At 45.2% G+C, this 20,394-nt stretch overlaps 1 protein-coding gene and 1 pseudogene across 2 annotated transcripts; one reads left to right on the forward strand and one right to left on the reverse strand.

The window, feature by feature from the left end:
* Positions 1-494: 494 nt before the first annotated feature.
* LOC134484864 (large ribosomal subunit protein eL24-like) lies at positions 495-991 on the forward strand (annotated as a pseudogene).
* A 9,878-nt stretch (positions 992-10,869) lies between these two features.
* On the reverse strand, positions 10,870-19,548 carry LOC120093081 (uncharacterized). Of its 2 annotated transcripts, XM_063280819.1 has the most exons (3): positions 18,876-19,548; positions 11,670-13,246; positions 10,870-11,234 (listed from the first exon to the last, which is right to left on the reverse strand). In XM_063280819.1, exon 2 carries the CDS (start codon positions 13,218-13,220, stop codon positions 11,715-11,717), a length of 1,506 nt encoding a protein of 501 aa, XP_063136889.1. In that variant the 5' UTR covers positions 13,221-13,246; positions 18,876-19,548; the 3' UTR covers positions 10,870-11,234; positions 11,670-11,714. The 2 variants fall into 2 exon arrangements, with proteins under 2 accessions (XP_063136889.1, XP_063136890.1); XM_063280820.1 differs by lacking the exon at positions 18,876-19,548 and having other exon boundaries at positions 11,670-18,494.
* Positions 19,549-20,394: the final 846 nt, after the last annotated feature.

A 20,394-nucleotide genomic window follows, 5' to 3' on the forward strand; every position in this document is an offset into this window, starting at 1 on the left:
GAAACGGTAAAAAGAAAATGAAAGCAATGTGAAGTCACGTTGATCTTTTATTGGAAATCTTCCATTAAGTTGAAAGAAATAAAAAGAGAGAGGGAAGAGTCAAAACACAGTTCTCTGTATTTAAAAAATAAGTCTCAAGCAACATAATGGTAACAATTAATAAAGCATGCAGCTGTGAATTAATATTTATTTATTTATTTGTTTATTTATTTATTTATTTATTTTTGAGACCACATCTCACTATGTAGTCTATGCTGTCCTCAGCTGTGGAATCAGTGGGATCAAGTCTCATGCTGGTTTCATATTGAAAGTAAATCAAACACATCTTTCAAAATCAAGATAATTTTCTGCTAGAAATATCTAAATTTATGTGGCTTTTTGCAACAGTGTTTATTTTAAACTTAAAATCACACCAAGAAAGGAATGCATTTTTTAAAATCATTATCAGAAAAAGCACACAGAGAGGGTGTGTTTGAAAGGAATCAGGGACATCTGTCACCATGAAGGTAGAGCTATGCAGTTTTAGCAGGTACAAGATCTACTCTGGACACGGGCAGCGCTATGCCAGGACCGATGGGAAGGATTTCAAGTTTCTTAATGCCAAATGTGAGTCTGCATTCCTATCCAAAGGAACCCTCGGCAAATTAACTGGACTGTCCTGTCCAGAAGAAAACACAAGGAAGGACAGTTGGAAGAAATTCAAAAGAAAGGAACCCGCTTGCAGTCAAATTCCAGCAGGCCATCACGGGTGCTTCTCTGGCTGATATAATGGCCAAGAGGAATCAGAAACCAGAAGTTAGGAAAGCTCAGCGAGAACAGGCTATCAGAGCTGCCAAGGAAGCAAAAAAGGCTAAGCAGGCATCAAAGAAGACAGCAATGGCTGCTGCCAAGGCCCCCACAAAGACAACCACTAAACAATAGATCGTGAAGCCTGTGAAGGAAGGTCTCTGCTCCCCGAGTTGGTAGGAAATACTAATTTGGTAGATGAGAGTTTAAAAATAAAGATTTGTGGGGTTGGGGATTTAGCTCAGTGGTAGAGCACTTGCCTAGCAAGCGCAAGGCCCTGGGTTCTGTCCCCAGCTCCGAAAAAAAAAAAAAAAAAAAAGAAAAGAAAAAAAAATAAAGATTTGTCTTTAACTCTAAAAAAATAAAAGAAAAGAAAAAAGGAAAAAGAAAGAAAGAAAAAGAAAGGAATCAGATGTTGGAGTAGTTACTGGGTTTGCGTTGGGTCAGATCTCCCCCTCGTCGATGTGTCTCCATCTTCCTTTCATGTCTCTGTTTCTTTTCTGTGAATAAACACTCTGACAGAAGCTCCTTAGCAGAGTGGGGTGGGTTTATTCCTGCTCACAGTTCTAGGTAACCGTTCCTTATTACAGGACAATCACAGATGCAGGAGCAGGCTCATCTGGTCACATTGCAACCACAGTCAACAATAGAGCAGCCGGATTCCTGGACTACAGACAACTTTTTCAACCTCATGGGTCAGCACAGAAAAGAAGCTCTGTAGAGGCTTTCTGTCACCTGTGGGCAAACAGTTTCAGGAAGGAGAGACATGGGTTATGGCTTCAGCATTTCCTTAGTACCAAGCCCCATACCTGACTCGTGTAAGGATTCATAGTCAGTGTTTCCCCCCTGGCAGGCCCCTCAGTCTTCCTCGGGAGAGAGGCTGCCCCTCTCTGTGTGCACTAATAAACACAGTCCCATCTGGTGAAGGTCGGACTCCTGTGTCTTTCTGTCTTCCATCTCTGTATCTACCTTAAAAAGGTAACAGTCAAGCAGCAGAGAGCAAGGCATGCAGCTAGCACAGTCCAGAAATCTCAGCAAACGACACATAGGACCAGGCAAGACAAACTAAGGGACCAGCCAGTCAGATTCCAAGACCTTATGAATTTAACCCACGTCAGGCTTTCAGAGGGCGAACACACTCGAAGACAGAAGGTGCATCAGTAGGATGGGTGGGGGTGGGGATGCGGTGGAATTCCCACAGCTGAGTAAGACCCACAGGAGTCTGGACACAGTAGCCTGGCATATTAAGCTGTGTGCTGGCGAAGACTAAATCCGCTTCATTTGTTTTAACTGTGGAATAAGGTAAACTTCAGTTTCTCTCTGTGTGACATTTTTCTTCACAGACGGAATCTTAAATGTAAATGTGGGTGTTGTGTGTGGTGGGAAGCATCTGTGTTATCTGAGAGCTTCAGTAACTAAGAGCAGCTGAAGCACAGAATGAGGACTTGAGCACTAGTGTGCTCTTGGGACAAGAGAGTGTCCACGGGACATTCACAAGTATGAAAACCTCAAGAGAGAGGCGAATCCTCAGTGAGAATTGGACATCCCAGGGGAGGGGAGGGGAGGAGACCCAGCAGTGATGGAAGTGGGTGGGAAGGTCCTGGGACTGCAGAGGGCTTTCTCCAATGGAGGTTGATGACAAAACCCCTGGGCAAAAGAAAAGACAGTGCTCTGACTATGAATAGCAAACAGTACACACAGACTGGTTAGCACTTGATAATAGCAGCTTACCAGATACTTTAGGGATGTGACCACACAGTGCTTTTCAGACCACCCTAGGATCACCTCAAGAGAGACAAGTAGGGGCCCATTCCAATATGGAACCCTGAGGAGGGAAAGTTAAAGAACAGAGTTAGAGCTGTTCTGCTATTTAGACTTAGTGATTGCCTTTGTTACTATAGGAGTTCTCCATTGTGGAGTGCATTCAATGGGCTGGGTGCTTTCCCACGTACTTATGAGCTTCATTTTTAGAAGAAGCTACAATGTAGATTAAGTTTTTAATTTATATCACTTAATTAGGTAATTCTTTGACTGAGTACACACACACAGACACACACACATACATACACAGACACACACACATACATACACAGACACACACAGACACACAGACACACACGCAAACACACACAAACACACACAAACACACACAAACACACACACACACACACACACACACACACACCACACATTATAAAATTAGCAGAAACAAAGGACTCATAAGGAACAGTGTGTGTACAAACTGCCAACACCAGGGAGTCCCACAGGGAACTCGGTGCTGACATAAAGGGCGGCAGGCCCCGCTGGTGCTCTGCTTGTACTGAATGAGGCTCCCTTCATCCCCACACAGCAGAGCCACTCCTTTGGAGAGAAGTGCACATCAGTGCACACACTGCTGCTCTGCTGTCTTAACGATTGCATAGAATCCCCTTCTACAAATGAGGTATAATTTATTCAGCCAGACCCCTTTAAGGAATGTTTGGATGGCTGCCAATCCTTTGCTTTTAAACCCCATTGTACAAGGGATACCATGATTTCACAAATGGTCAACTGCCCAGACTCAGCTTCTCAAATCTGATTCCAGCATATCCTCGACGTCCTCATGGGGCTTGTTTTTCCATCTCCAATCCTAAGCAAGGCCATATTTTCTCTCTACAGACAACGAAAACAATACATCGCTGTCTGTGGACAGGAGCTAAACTGGGACCCAGCTGTCTCCGTAGGCCAAACAATGAACATACTGTCATATGTAAAACAGTGCCCTCTTCCCACCGATTTCTAACAGTGTAATTGCCATGCGATGGAGTTATTTTTATTTTATGATATAGTAAATATCTATTCAATTGCTCATTTTAGCAAGCTGGGGAAATGAATAGCATACTCAGTAAAGTACTCACCTTGTAAGTCTGAAGACCTGAGTTCACTCTCTAATACACATATTAATAAAACAAAACAGCTGGGTGGGGCTAGAGCTGCCTTTAATCCCAACACTCGATGGGCAGAGGCGGGCAGATCTCTGTGAGCCTGAGGCCAGCCTGGTCTACAGAGGGCATTCCAGGACAGCAGTGGCTACAAAATAAACCATGAAGATAGAGAGGTAGAGGGAGAGGGAGAGGGAGGGGGAGGGGGAGGGGGAGGGGGAGGGGGAGGGGGAGGAGGAGGAGGAAGAGAGAAGAGAAGAGAGAAGAGAAGAGAAGAGAAGAGAAGAGAAGAGAAGAGAAGAGAAGAGAAGAGAAGAGAAGAGAAGATCCAAGCATGGTAGTGCACACTTCCAATCCCGGGACTGGGAAGATGGAGCCAGGCAAATCCCTGGGGCTAAATGGCCAGTCTAGTGCTCTGACCAGGCCACCCGGTGTTGCCATTGGCAGGAGTCAGGGGCAGAATTTCTATACTCATTTCCTCAGGCCCTGCTCACCTCCACACAATCAAGGTTCAGGGTCCTCTCTCCCATGTGCTGCTGCTTCTAAGAGATTGGCCAGCTCATGGAATGACAAAGAGGGCACATATGTGTAATATGTAAGCGGTGTTGATTGCTTTCCTGGGTGTGTATCCACGCAGAGTTCTCCAGCAGAGTGCAAACTGGTGCACAGGGCTCATCGTGTGGTACAGCACTTGACTTCACCCATCCAGCTGATTAAAACCATCTGTGTGTTTTAATTGGCATCTCAGCACTGTGCGTGCACCCAGGTATTTCTGGATGTTTATGGACTGGTGATGTTTCTGTAAACCATGCATTCTTACCCCCTTTAATTTTCTATTGAGTAATTGAAGCACTTTTTTCCCTCTTGGCCACTTTTGGTCATAGATACTGGGAAGACTACTTTTTTATGTGGAATCACTCAACCACCCCCACCCCTCATGATATTTTTTTCCTCTTTACTTTGACACATGCTATTTTTTCTTTTGTATAAAATGTTTCAGAAAATCTATGTGTCCAAATTAACTAATTAATTGCATCTTTTATGACTTGAAGTTTACAAGCTATTTAAAAAAAAAACCTTTTGTGTTGAAGTTTATGAGAAGGAAGTTTTCTCTAGTATCACACAATACACAGGAAAAGGAGAAGTTACTTGAAACAATGTATTTCTAGGTACGATTAGTCTCAGTGGGCATCTGTGCTTGCTTTGTACAAGCTGCTTTTGCTTAATGAAGAAAACTGAAATGGGTCTGGGAGGTAGTGGTGCACACTTTTAATCCCAGCACATTGGAGACAGAAGCAGGAGGATCTCTTCCAGTTTAAGGCCAATCTGACTTATGTAATGAATTTCAGGACAGCCAGGGATGTCATTGAAGGACCTCATGTCAAAAAAAAACAAAAAAAAAAACAAAAAAAGGAGAAGGGAGGGTATGTGGGGAGGGAAAAGGGAAACCAGGAATGGTGTAGCCACACACTTCATTAAAATGAGATTTGCTGGAGCTTCCTAACAGGGAATATGGGGATGAAATGGTGAGGAGGGTGGAACTGAGGGTGAGTCATTCATTACCAGTGCAATTCCTGAGTTCTAGTCATTCATTACCAATGGAAGACAGTCTTGTCTCCGGTCCTTACCATTAACCACACGAGGGAGCCTGGCTCAGGTTGTGACCTAACTCAGGGACTATGAAGACAGGAGTCAGTGATTCCAACCTCCTGCTGACCCAAGGAACTCAATCCCAAGTGGCTGTGGATGGATGAACCGGTCAGTCACAGGCTCTCCCTTATCCACAGTCCCAGGGCGAGCTCTCCAGCGCTGCTCCATAGGCCACCCAATGCTGCCTTTGGCAGCACACAGGGTCAGCTCTCCTGCCCTCAGGCTCACCTCTATTCTAGAGTCCAGAGCCAGCTCCCAAGTGCTGCTCAGTCAAGGCTCAGGGTCCACTCTCCCAAGAGCTACAGCCTGTGAGGGACTGGGTGTGTCTCAGGGCGCGAAACAAAATAATTGGGACTAAGGAAAGGCAGAGATGGCAGAAGAATTGGTAACTGACGAAGGACTCTGTAAATATTTGTAAATATTTTTAAAAAATTTGTGTACAAGTGTGTGTGTGTGTGTGTGTGTGTGTGTGTGTGTGTGTGTGTGTGTGTGTATGTACATGTGTATATGTAGTACCCACGGAAGCCAGAAAAGGCCACTGGATCCTGGGACTAGAGTTACTGATGACTGTAAGTCACCATGCATGCTGGGTAACCTTGGTCCTCTGCAAGAGCAGCAATGGTTCTTTGTTACTGAGTCATCTCTCCTGACCCTGATAGGGAAGATTTTGAAAAACTGTTTTAAACATGGTGGTAGGCACCATTCAACATATGTGCCAACACTTCCAAATCGTATAGGTCTCTTAACTGTCAAGAATTATTAAAATGGACACATGTTTAAAGAATAATTTTTATTTAAAAATCCTAAGTTCTGAGAGGAGCAAAGGAGAATCCTTTCTGTTCCTCGCCAAACAGCATCAACAATAAGAAGCTCCCAACTCTTGATTCGTTTTGTGAAAACATAGGAGAGAGCAACATGATGGGGCCTTACATTGTACCTTGAATGAAAAATGTCCAGCCGGGACAGAAGGCAACCAGTTCTCCCCAGACTGCCATCTTCCTTGCCTCCTGTGCACATAGCACTCTCCAGCTGAGGTGCCTTTCAAAGGATGGGAATCGTCTGCCCCGTCTTCCTGCCAGTGCAGGTCGCCAGGTGGGACCCTGAGGAAGGGACCTGAAACTTCTGAAGAACGGAGGAACTTGTGCCACTTGATGCAAGCAAAGACAGTTTCTACCTGCCTGAGATTTTTATTACAAAGGTTGTTGAACTGTACAATTACAACTTGAGAATGGCCCAGAAATCCAAGCGTCCTCCTCCTTGCCAGAGTACAGTCTCTAAACACGACCACCACTGTCTGCTAGGTCATCTCTGAGAGTGCTGTCTCACCCAGATGAATACTTGGCCTAGATAGGCTGTGACTCAGATGGTGAATAATGTGGTTCTCAACCTTCCTAATGCTGCGACCCTTTAATATCATTCCTTGAGTTGTGGTGACCCCCTAATCATAAAACTATTTCTGGTGCTACTTCATAACTGTAATTTTCCTGCTGTTATGAATCCTAATGTAAATATCTGTGTTTTCTGATGGTCTTAGGTGACCCTTGTGAATTGACCCCCAAAGGGGAACGACCTACAGGTTGAGAGCTGCTGATGTAGAAGAATGAGAGCTGGGCCTGTCAGGAGGGGCTCTGAGGGGTTTCCTGGGAGGAAGCCACCTAAGGGTCCAGGGTTGAGGACCTAGTGCTCTGCACAGAGGAACCCACCACACCCAGTCCAACAGTCTCCCAGAGAATTCCAGGGTCTGTCCGGATTAGGCTGGATCTCAGAGGGCTGTGAGTGAGAAAGGGAGAGGCCCTGTTATAAAAACTGAAGGCCTTAGGAGCACAGTGTCCTTACCGAGCTCTTAGAATGTTCGTTGTCATGGCTCAGTGCTGGGTTCCTGCGTCCACGGCCCTGTCTGTCCATGCTCGTGGCCTCAGTCATTTTAGACACCTAGGTCTGTGCAATGGTTGTCTCACCATTGCTAGCTGTGCTGAGAGAGCAGAGACTGGGCTGACAGAGGAGGCGATTGAGGATGCAGAGCCACTTGGAGGCCTTTGGGCATCCATAGAGGCGATACCGGAAGTGGGGGCTCTGCCTTGTCACTGGTGACAGTGAAGCATGCCGGTGAGGCACCTGAAGGAGTAACAAATTTGACAGAAGGGACAGGAACTCCCAGCGCCCAATCCTATAGAGGCCACTTAGAGGCAGACTATGACCAGCACACAGTGGTCCAGCATGTAAGGACCCCATTAGGACACATGACCTTCTTGGCCCTGAGGTGGGCCCTATTACCCAGCGCCAGATAAAGGAGGGAGAGGCTGGGACTTCCTGACCGCCTTGGGCCCAGGAGTAAGTATTTCACATGACTCCCATCTCACCCCAGGCCTTTTGCTTTTGCATCTTACTTGCCCCCAGGCCAGCCCTGCAGACAGAGAGGCCCAGTCCCCTTGTCCTCATCTCATGCTCAGACAGACAGGACTGTAGGACAAGCTCTGGAAGCCCAGAGCAGCCAAGGGTCTGTCCGGTAAAGTGTACCTGTGCAAGGGGGCTGGTGGAACATTAGGCGTGCAGGAACTGGCCCTGCTGCCTCCACATGCCTCAAATAGAACCTCTTAGCTGGTCTCTGTGCTGGTAACTCAGAGGGAACGAGAAGAGGGACCCAAGTGCTGAGATCCAAAAGCTTTTTCATCACGGGACTTGTATTTCCTGTGAGAATTTTTGGGAAGGAAGCTGTGCAGGGTTTCTAAGAAGAACGTGTCTTTCTTTAAAATCAAGTTAATCGAGTCCCATGGAGGAGATAGAGGAAGCCAGTGTTCCAGCGGAGTAAAATAAATACTCATTTCTTAGCCATGCTTCTTGGTAGAAGCCAGATGTATTTGAAATTGGAGTGGGAACTGCCTCTGCAGGTCAGAACAGGGCTCCTGTGACCACAGTAGACACTGAGCTATGGGGTGGATGCCACTCAAACAAGGATAATTACCTCAACAAGAATACCACTTGGCTGGCTGCTTTTGCAGTAGGCTTAGGGGCAACACTTTCTGATGCCTGTCCTTCCTGATGTCCTCTGTTGGCTCCCTGACAGCTAAATAGGAACATAGCAAGTGCTCTATGCAGCAGTAAGCATTCTTCTTCATCCCAAAGGCATGTAGCTTTTCTCAGGGTATTTCATCACAACAAAAGTACAACTGGAACAGGGTGCTGCTGGGAGGGTAAAGTCGAGTGGTAAGGGGCATGCACAGTCCTTACACAGAGGATGGAGGCACTGGTGTCAAGACAAGACATCATCACTGGAAAAGAACCAGCTATGTCACAGATAGCTACGCTGAGCCTCGAGGAGACAAGTTGTGCTAGGCTCAGGCGTGGGAGTTGTTAGAATTAAGGGCAGGCCTCACAGGTTTGAGTTCCCTGCCCTGTGGTTCTTATTTATAGTTAGTTGCTGGGTAACAAGCTGTAAGACACTGAAAGGCAAAACTCCAAGCAGGCTGACTGGTGTTACTATCTCCAGAAGAAGGCCTACTTTAAAGGGATTAAGTTCACTACAGCAGCATCTATCCATCTACTCTGTCTCTCTCTCTGTTTCTGTCTCTGTCTCTGTCTCTCTCTGTCTCTCTGTCTCTCTCTCCCTCTGTGTCTCTCTCTGTATCTCTCTGTCTCTCTCTCTCTCTGCCCCTCTCTCTCCCTCTCCCTATCCCTGTCCTTCCACTCTTCCACCTCCCCCTCTTTCTGTGTGCTTTTTCCTTTTCCTCCTTTCTTTCTTTCTTTCTTTCTTTCTTTCTTTCTTTCTTTCTTTCTTTCTTTCTTTCAGAAAGCTCAAGGGAGTCTACGAGAGTGATGAGACTACTAGCAGTTGGGGTTGGAGAGACTGAAGTGGACTTCTGTAGGCAGGCAGGATTTCCAGTATGGGAGGGAGACAGTAACCAATCCATAAAAGCTTTAACCCCAAATTTGTCCCAAGTGCAAGATGTTCAGGGATAAAGATGGAGCAGAGATTGAGGGAAAGTCCAAGCAGTGACCTTGAGATGCACCCCATGGGAGAGAGCACTATTAAAGATAGTCTAGGAATTGCAGACAGGACCTGATGTAACTGTCTTCTGCCAGGCTTCCTCCAGCACCTGATGGTAACAGATGTAGAGACCTAGAGGTAAATGTTAGGGGGAGAGTTGGGGATTTAGTTCAGTGGTAGAGCGCTTGCCTAGCAAGTGCAAGGCCCTGGGTTCAGTCCCCAGCTCTGAAAAAAAAGAAAAAAAATGTTAGGGGGAGCTTGAGGAGTCTTGTGGAAAAACGAACTAGAATTGAGAAAGTCAGAGGGACAAGGACACCACAAGAAGAACCACAGAGTCAACCAACTTGGGCGCATGAGGGCTCACAGAGATTGAACCACCGACCAAACAGCATGCGGGGGCTAAACCTAGGCCTCCTACATATTTGTAGCAGATGTGCAGCTCCTCTTCAGGTAGGTTTCTCAACATTTAGAGCAGAGGCTCGCTTGCAATGTTGCCTGCCTTTGATCCCTTTCCCCTAGATGGGCAGCATTTTCTGTGGGTGAGGATATGCTTATTCCTGGTAGGACTAGATGCCCCAGGGCAGGGTGATACCCAAGAAGCTGGGCTCTCCTTTTCTGAGAAAAGAAGGGACTTAGGGAAAGAGAGGCATGTGAGGTGGGTCTAGGAGAAGAGGAGAGAGGGAGAGACTATGATTTGGATGTAAAGTGAATAAACAAATAAATAAACTTGAAAAACATAAGGGAGACGCTTACCTTAGAAACAATGGCCAAGGTGACTGATGGCCTTAACACTTTTCCTCACACAGGTGTTCTCACACCAACAACTAGTAGACATACAAGGCACAGACACTCACACACACACACACACACACACACACACACACACACACACACACAGATGTACTCACAGTCATCCACAGGAATACCTACAGAAACACACATACACACATGTATACACACACAAACAGGTACTCACACATTCAAGTAAAGGTAAAAGAAAACACACACACATATACACACATGCGTGCCCCCCCCACATACACAAGCCACCCTCCTCCCAAACACACACTGATCTAAACACACATACAGAAGCTCACACACAAACCAATCAAAAGCAAAATCCATACACTGCTCGCTAGATACAACAAAATCACCGAGGTCTCCACTCTACGACTCTTCTCAACTCATTCAAAGATCCAGGCCTAGCCGCAGTTTACATCTGTTGACTGGACTGCCTCACAGTCACTCCTCATGAGTTAATAGCAGGACCTATCCTGACCCAGCTCAGGTGGGCTATAAAGACTGCCATTAGGCTTTTAGAAATCAAAGCATGTAGAATATGATGCTGTCCTTAGATTTGAGCTTCTACACTTCCTACACTTTCCCCATTCAGGTACATTAGAGCTTGGTCCCTTCCAAGGCACTTTTAATTTGATGGTTTGAGGCACGAAGTTATTCTTCCTGGGGCCTTGGAATGCCACAGGGCCAATTTTCCTATGTGAAGAAGATGCAGAAAAATCTACGAGGTCATCTTTCACAAACAGCTATTTTATTCTCAGAGTCAGATAAACACATCAAGAAGCCGTATATCCTCCACTAAGAGTGAGGCGAGAACTTGTGCCAAGAGGAGGTGTGTGATGTGACCCTGGTCGGCAAAAGGGCTCTGGTCTTTACCAGCTTTGGACTGGTTTTCAACCTCCACCAGGAAGAGTGATGCCTTTGAGGTGCTCTCTTGCCACCTGGCATCTCTTCATTTGCTTTCATCCTTCGACAGCTGACCTGGAACGTGACAGCTCTCACAGCGCTCCCTTCTGCAGGTCCGTGTCCACACGTGGGTCCTCTTCAACACTGGGACTGCAGAGATGCAGCATCCGGCATCCTCTAGTGATCTTCTAAAAGGCAATGACACATGTGAGAGGGACTCTGGGACCTCTGCTGGACAGGGCATCTCTCCAGCTGTGGTCACCCTGTTCCAAACTGCTCTCCAAGCTTCTCTGAACCTCTTCCCCTCATCTCCTAGCCTCCACCCCATACCACCCTCTCCTCCCTCAGCATCTCCTTCTCTTCCTTCTCCAACTTTATCCTCCTACATTGGTCAGTATCCTGCTGTCTCTTTCTAGTTGAATGTATTTTAGTATTCCCATGAGCAGGATAAACATGGGAGTTACTGTCGGCAATGACAGATGTGCTGGTAGCTTAGACTTAACCATCGTCCCACGGTGTTTTAGACCTAGCTTCCCCGTGCATCATCCCATAGACATACACACTATGATAACCTGCCAGTTGACTCAGACATGAGCAAAATAGATACAAATACAGCAATGTACCTGGGCAGTGTTGGATGCTTGCTCTCTGGATTCCTTCTATGTTCTTCATTTCTGGGGAACAACTCTGTTGTGCCCCAGGGGAGGTTTTTTTCTGGACGGAATGCAGCAACACAGGTTCATCAGGCCATTTCGGATGTTCTTGACCCACCCCCTAAATCTTTTGGGCCAGGGCCTGCTTGCGACAGGCTTAACCTCTGCTGAGGCACTGGATTTGTCTTCTGTGCTTTTAGTGTTGATGGTCTTCTTGCCTTTGCTCTGCACTGAATAAAAGCAGGGGTCACTAATAGAAATTCTGTGGGTTAGCTCCACTGTGGGTGTTATCTGATGTGGCCTGCAGAGAAGACTGCCAGGCCAACTGGCCCTCTTGACTAATCCATGACTAGCTGTCTGGCCGAGGTCAGAACCTTGACTATCAGAGGATGACCCGAGCCATCTGGGCTCGCTTCCTCGCCTTCTGAGCCCTCGCACTGAAGTAGCAGGGTAATCAAGGGTCGGGAATGGGGTCATGCATGGATGAGGCCGGGTTGGGATGTCACACTCTTGAAGAGCCTGCTTTTCCAAAAAGTAGTAACAAGCCATACTTTGGTTGAATTTCTTCTGATCGAGGGAGTCTTTAACCTCTTGGGCTTCAAATCCAATGTCCTGCATTGCTCTAAGAATGGCTGGGTCTGGCCTGAGGGGGATGAGTTCCTTACAAGGTTGTGGGAACCCCTCTGAGTCTATCTTAAGCCAGGGATGAGTCAAAAGGTCAGGAATTGTGGGCCTCTGCTGGGAATTCACTTTCATTAAAAGACTCAGCAGGTCTTGTAGCTCTTCTGACAGGCCAAGTGGTTCAGCATAAGTCCCTAACACAACCTGCCTTCGGAGTAGTGGTAGCCCGACAGCCTCAAATGGGAGTTTTCCAACTGTCATATAATAAAGAATTACTCCTAGGGCCCACACGTCGACCTTGGGGCCCTCATAAAATTTCCCGAGGAACAGCTCAGGAGCAGAAAATGCATAAGTCCCATAGTGCGTTCTCAACTTTTGCCCAGGCCGCACTTGAGTGGCAGAGCCAAAATCAACGATTTTAATTCTTCCCTTGGTATCGACTAGTATGTTATCGGGTTTAAGGTCCCGGTGTATAATGCCTTCTTCATGGCAGTATCCCACAGCACTTAATAATTGTCTGAATATGCCCCGTGCTTCATCCTCCTGCAGATGGCCAGCCTCTTTGATGCGAGAATAAAGCTGGTTCCCCTTGGCCAACTCCATGATGAGGTATGTTATCTTTTCAGTGTCAATGACTTGTATGAGAGATACAATATTTGGGTGGTTGATCCTCATCATGATTTCTACCTCAGATGTGACCTGCTGGCACCACTGTTGTCTCTTGAGGAGCATTTTGACAGCCACGGGGGTACCTGTGAGGCGGTGCACGGCCAACTTCACGGCCGCGTGGAAACCATGGCCGATGGTATTCAAAACCAAATATTGAGAGCAGAAACTCTCTGTGCAAGAGCTGCCCTGAGATCGGAGCCTTTCTGACTCCCGTTTGCTCCGGAAGCTCATTGGAGGTAACAGAGTATAAATGCTACCTAAGAGGAAGGAAAAAGAAATAAAGGGAAGAAAGAGAGCTAAGATGGAAAGTAAAATAGTGAAAAATAAGAAAAACAGAAAACTAAAACCAACCAAAACAACAACAGAAACCCTCAAAAGTAAAACAACGTACAAAGCCAAGGAAATCCTAAGTAAAAAACTACATACTAGTCACTAGGAGGGAGGAGCACAGCTCAGCCACACTAAGAATCAACATCACTGATCGTGTAAGAAAAAAAATGTACAACGAAATATACGAACAATCAAAGGAATTAAAACTATTAACAGTTAGAAAACCCAAGCTACAGAAAATGAAATGAAACAAAATCAACCTCCAAACAAGCAAAACTACATAAAAGCTAAATACCTAGAGATTAAAACAAAATAGAACGCACTCATCAAAACTCCTAGAATATAGAAAGTAATAAAGAGACAACTCTAAGGGAACGTCCCAGTGAATAATTGGGATTAATTGAGATAGGGGTCTTCAAAGGGTTTTTCTCACAAGTCATGCATGGCTAAGGAATGTATGGCTAAGAAATATATATGTATATGTTCACCATCTTGGGCCATTAGGGAGATGAAAACTAAAACTAGTTTGAGACTTCATCTTATTCTAATCAGAATGGCAAAGGCAACAATGCTGGGGTGGATGTGGGGGATGGAGACCCTCATGCACAGTGTCCGTGGGAGGATATAAACTGAGGTGGCCACTGTAGAGTGTGGGGGTTCCTCAGAAAACTAGAAATAGGTGTGCCACCTGATACAGCTACGCCATTCCTGGGATATACTCAAGGAACAATATTTCCTGCTGCAAAGACACTTGTTCATCCATGTTCACTACTGTTTCATTTGTTCACGGTGCAGGGAATGTAGACAGCCTAGGTATCCATCCAGCTGATGAATGACTAATGCGAGTGTGGTACCTACACACAGTGGAATGTAATTCAGATGTAAAAGAAACTGAAATTATCAAGTTTCCAACTAAATGCTTGGAGCTAGACAAGGTTACACTAAGTGAGCTCACCCAGACTCAAAATAACAAACACAGCATGTTCTTACTCATATGCACATCCTTGCAAGAAGTCTTCAGATTTAATAGTACAACTCTCATATCTCAGAGAAAGTTCTTGGTGCAATAGCACAGAAACTCATAGCTGCTAAAAGACTGGAGAATACCTGTTGACAAAGTACTCAGGCGAAACAGGTGTGGGGGGTGTGTCCACATTCCCTCCCTCCCTCCCTCCATGGCTCAGGGATTATAATGGAAAACAAGGGCAGAGAAATTGTAAGATCCTGGGGTTGGGAAGAGACATATCAAAATATCTTCTCAACACAAGACCACCTCATTCATAAACTCCCAACAGCTGTGACTGCCTGCATCAGATCTCCACAAAATCAAGCAGTCCTGCATGACTAACCCAGAGGGGGAACATTGACAGTTGACGACACATAGGGAAGAGAGTCATTCCCCACACTCAGGAACACAGGACACCAGGTTATTAAAAAAACCATGAATTTGTGGGTTGTGGCAAGTGACTGTGAAGATGGATATGGGAGGAGTTGGTGAAGGATGCAGGGAGTGAAGAGGATCCAAATACATTCAATGGAAGTACGAAATTCTCCAAGAATTTATATAAGATTTAAAAACCACAAATAATCACAAACTCAAATCCCCAGTTAGAGTAAAAACAGCAATAACCAAAACTCCCATGCATAAAGAGTCCTATGAGAGGTACCCAAATCCCATGGGGGAGACAGCTGGACTCTCAGAAGTGAGGAGAATTCTGGGAGCATGGGGGAGGCCACCAATTCTGCTCACGTTCCTGGCAGAAGAGGAACCTGCCTAGAGTCCTGTGCACCCAGGATCCTAGGAGCAGTCAGGCAGTCTCTCCCTGTGCAAGAATTGAAAGCCATTCACAAGGGGCGAAGACACACTAGAGAGCAGTTCTAAGACCATCAGTTCTGCTCCAAGGGTCCTGCCTGAAGCCCTCAGGACACACCAACCCAGGAGCAGTCTGGGATAGAACCCTTTCAATTCCTGCCTCCAACCAGAGCTGAGCCAGTCCCAAAGCTCTCTGTACCCAGAAATGACCGTGTGAAAGCCAGTCTCCAGGATTGCTGATACACAGGCTTACAGGAGGGTCAAGCCACTGTTATCGTCAGCAAGACCAGATAACACCAGAGACAACCAGTTGGCAATTGAAAATTGCAGCAACCTAAGGATAATAGAGATGGAAGAGAGAAAGATTCCAACTTAAAGGGCCAGTAAATATCTTCAAAAAATTATTGAAGGTAACTCCCCTAACCTAAAATAAAAGATGCCCATAAACATCCAGGAAGCCTAGAGAACTCCAAATAGATTGGACCACAAAAGAAACACCAAATGCACAAAACAAAGACAGAATATTAAAAGCAGTAAGGGTAAAAGGTCACGTAACATATAAAGGCAGACCTATCAGAATTGCCGCAGACTCCTCACCAGAGACCTTGAAAGCCAGAAGATCCTGGGCAGATGTCAAACAGACCCTAAGAGAACACAAATGCCAGACCAGGTTACTGTATCCAGCAAACTTCTCAACTACGATAGCTGGAGAAAAGAAGATATTACATGGCAAAACCAAATTTACACAATATCTTTCCACAAATCCATCCCTAAAAAGGATAACAGATGGAAAACTCCAACACAAGGAGCGAAACGACCCCTTAGAAAAAGGAAGAACGTAATCCCCTTGCAACACACACAAAAGAGAGCCACACAAACATAATTCCACCTCTAGCAACGAAAGCAACAGGGGACAGCAATCACTATTCCTTAATATCTCGTACCAGCAATGGACTCAATTCCCCAATAAAAAGACATAGTCCAACAGACTGGACATGTAAAAGACTACCCAGAATTTTGCTGCATAGAGGAAACATACCTCAGTGTCAAAGACAGCCTCTACCTCAGAGTAAAAGTCTGGAAAACAATTTTCCAAGCAGATGGTCCCAAGGAACAAGCTGGAGTCGCCATTCTAACGTCTAACAAAATTGACTTTCAACCAAAAGTTATCAAAAAACTTTCATATTCATCAATGGAAAAATCCACCAAGATGAACTCTCAATCCTGAATATCTCTGCTTCAAATGCAAGGGCACCTACATTCATAAAAGTATACTTAGTCAAGCTCAAAGCACACATTGCACCTCACACAATAATCATGGGAGACTTCAACACCCCACTCTCATCAATGGACAGATCATGGAAACAGAAACTAAACAGAGACATAGCTAGTCTGACAGAAGTTTAGGAACCAAATGGATTTAACAGATATTTATAGAATATTTCATCGTAAAACAAAAGAATATACCTTCTTCTCAGTACCTCAAGTTACCTTCCCCCTAACTGACCATATAATTAGTCACAAAACAGGTCTCAACAGATACAAGATTGAAACCAACACTAGCACAAAATTCTCCAAATTGTAAACATAAGAAAAACAAAAGAAGTAAAAAAAAACCTCAACAACTCTGAAAGCCAAAAACAATCCAAGCAAAGAAAACCAGAAAATAAAATCAGAAGCATAAAAGGTTAAAACTCAAATAATCCCTGGGTCGTGATGGTCCATACCTTTCCTCACAGCACTCAGGAGGCAGAGGCAGGAAGATCTCTGAGTTTGAGGCCTGCCTGGTCTATAGAGAAAGTTCCAGGGTACTCAGGGCTAAGCAGAAAACCTAACCTTAGGAAAATAAACAAAGAAAAATCCCAAACCCAAGTCCAAACCCAAACCCTCCAATATCCCCAGGCTAGGGAGATAGTTCAGTAGTTAACTAGCAAAACTCAAGGGAAAATGTTCTGATCTTTAAAACTAATATAAAAACTGTCAACTGTATAATTTTAATTTTGGATTATGAAGTAGATCAAAGACCTCAACATAAAATCAGACACAGTAAATGTAATACAAATAGTATTGAGAACTCATTGGTTCAGGAGACAACTTCCTGAACACAACACCAATGGCTCAGATACTAAGATCAACAATGGGACCTCATGAAACTGAAATCTTCTGAAGTGCAGAGGACACTGTCTTTAGGACAAAACAACAGCCTAAAGAGTGTGGAAAGATCTGCATGATCCTACATCTGACAGAGGGCTAATATCCAAAATACATAAAGGAGCCAAGAAGCTAGACATTGTGAATGCAAACAACCCAATTGAAAAGGGGCACAGAGCCAGAGAATTGTCAAGTGAGGAATCTCTAAAGGCTGAGAAGCACTTAAAGAAAAGTTCAACGTACTTAGTCATCAACGAAATACAAATCAAAATGACTCTGAAATTCCATTTTACACCCATCAGAATGTGTAAGATCTAAAACTCAAGTGACATCACATGCTGTTGAGGATATGGAGCAAGAAGAACACTCTTCCATTGTTGCTGGGAGTACCAACGTGCACAACCACTCTGGAAATCAATTTGGCCGTTTCTTAGAAAATCGGGAATAGTTCTAACTAGACCCACCTATACCACTCCCAGGCATATACCCAAAAGATGTTTCACCATACCACAGGCAACTTCCTCAACTGTATTCATAACAGCCTTATTCATAACAGCCAGAAACTTGAAACAACCCAGATGTCCCTCAATGAAGAATGGATAAGAAAATGTGGTTCATTTACACAATGGAATATTACTCAGCTATTAAAAGGAGGACACTGTGAAACTTGAATGCCAATGATTAGAAACTGAACATGTCATCCGGAGTGATGTAACCCAGACCCAGAAGGACAAACCTAGTATGTATACACTTATAAATGGATATTAGCTACAAAGTGCAGGATAACCATGCTATAATCAACAGACCCAACAAAGCTAAATAACGATGACTCAAGGCAGGATACTTGAATCTCATTCAAAAGGGAAATTCAAAAAGTTGAGTGGAGGGAGGGAACTGATGGGGAGAGGATTGGGGACAAGAACAGGGCAGGGCACAGAGGAAGGAGAAAGGAGAAGGCTGGGTTTGGGCAATGCATCTCTGGCATGAAGGAGACTGGGGGTGGGAGGCTCCAGGGAGTCTCTTAGAGTGATGCTAGCTGAGCCTACTAGCAGCTGGGGTTGGAGAGACTGACATACCCATGTCCTGTAGGTAGAAAGGATTTTCACTAGGGGAAGGGGGACACTAACCAACCCACAAAACCTTCAACCCAAAACTTGTCTTACTTATAAGATGTTTAGGGATAAAGGTGGAGCAGAGATTGAAGGAAAGTCCAACTAAAGATCGGCCCAACTTGAGACCCAGCCCATGGGACAGAGCATTGTTAATTATATTCTATGACTTGCACACAGGACTTAATATGTCTTCTGCTCCTAACAATTGGAGCAGAGCTTGTCTCTTACTCTGTTGCCTGCCTTCGGATCCCTTTCCCCTACATGGGCTGTTTTTTCTGGGTGAGGATAAACTAAGTCCTGCTAGGAATTGATGTTTCAGGGCAGAGTGATACCCAAGGGGTTGCCCACTTCTCTGAGAAGGGAAGGGAATTATAGGAAGAGGGGCATGTGAGCCGGGAGTAGGAGGAGAGGAGAGAGGGAGAGGCTATGATTGGGATGTAAAGTGAATAAACAAATAAACTTAAACCAAAATATGCTTACCTTAGAAACAATGGCCAAGCTGACTGCCGGCCTCAAAACTTTTCCTCACACAGGTGTTCTCACACCTACAACTAGTGCACCAACAGGGCACAACAGACACTCACACACAGTTGGGCACACCCACACACCCACACTCACAGATGCACTCACAGTCACCACCAAGTATACCAACACACACACACACACACACACACACACACACACACACACACACACACACACACAAAAGCAACTGTCCACACAAACACTGACCTAGACACTCATACACAAGCTACACACAAATCAATCAAATGCAAAATCCACACACTGCTCACTAGATCCACCAAAATCACCAAAGTCTCCACTCCACCACTCCTCTAAACACACTCAAGGAAATCCAGGCCTGGCTACAGCTTAACATCTGTTGGCTGGACCGCCTCACACTCGCTCCTCATGAGGTCACAATAGGACCTGTCCTTGCATGGTTGGGAAGGACTCCAAGGCTCTGGCTTAGGTTGGCTATGGGGAGCCTTTAGGCTTTTAGAAATCAAAGCCTGTAGGATGGTTTGCTGTCCTTAGTTCTCTGTTTGAAGGTTTGCTGTGCCTCCTGCTTTAAAATCCTTATGTCTACCTTCCATGGGTCCCTTTTGCATTTCAACTATGGGTTTAAGAATATACTACAGATACATATATATATATTAATTATACACACACACACACGCGTGTGTGTGTGTGTGTGTGTGTGTGTGTGTAATCTTCTCTTTAAGACGGAGGTGGCTGCTGCCTTTCTGACATTACTCTATCCACTTTAATACCTGTCGCCAGCCATCTTACATTATTACAGAGGACCTTTCTCATGCCCAGCTAATCATTAACTGCATATCGCACTAAGTTGTGTGGTCTGTTGTTCCTGGAAATTACCCTAACCTGTGCCCTCCTTTAGGGCCAATCATAGTTAAGGTCAGTTAGAATTGCTTTGTATGCTAGTAACAATAACCTTGGACCCGAACCAACCACCCAACTGCCTGGGAAGACTTTCGGCACCTGTGTATGAGCTCTTAGTTGCTAAGAGCTTCTGTGGTTTTGCCTTTCATACTACAGTCCTTGGAAATAGGGTTGCAGTCTCTACTCCCCTGTGTGACATGTGTCCCTGACCAATCAGTCCCAGGATATATGTTCCATAAACTGTCCCTGCTTGACTGAAATGGCTGTTTGGTTTGTGGAGTGATTCCTGCACCCCAACACTGCTCATGAGACATAATAAAGAAGCTTATTACTACCTGTAGGGTGACAGGAAGATGCCTTCCTCACAGCTTCCAAGGCTTTTGATTCTCATCTGCCCTGCAAAGGGTGAAGACCTGATTTTGAACCCATGCGAAAGTTGAGCACACACCTGTAATATCAGAGCTTTTAGGAAGCAGGAAAAGCAGGAGAGACAGAAATTTGCCTGGGAGCTTGTCATTCAGGCAGCCTGCCATGTGCAACATCAAACCACACACCTAGTTCCAAACAAGGTAAGATAAGGTCTGACAAAAATGTC

The sequence above is a fragment of the Rattus norvegicus genome, chromosome 1 (genome assembly GCF_036323735.1).
Source record: "Rattus norvegicus strain BN/NHsdMcwi chromosome 1, GRCr8, whole genome shotgun sequence".
Lineage (NCBI taxonomy): Eukaryota > Metazoa > Chordata > Mammalia > Rodentia > Muridae > Rattus > Rattus norvegicus.

What these genes read in the sequence shown, in the direction of transcription:
- LOC120093081 (XM_063280819.1), bottom strand. Translation starts at nt 13,220, where the DNA reads ATGAGCTTCCGGAGCAAACGGGAGTCAGAAAGGCTCCGATCTCAGGGC.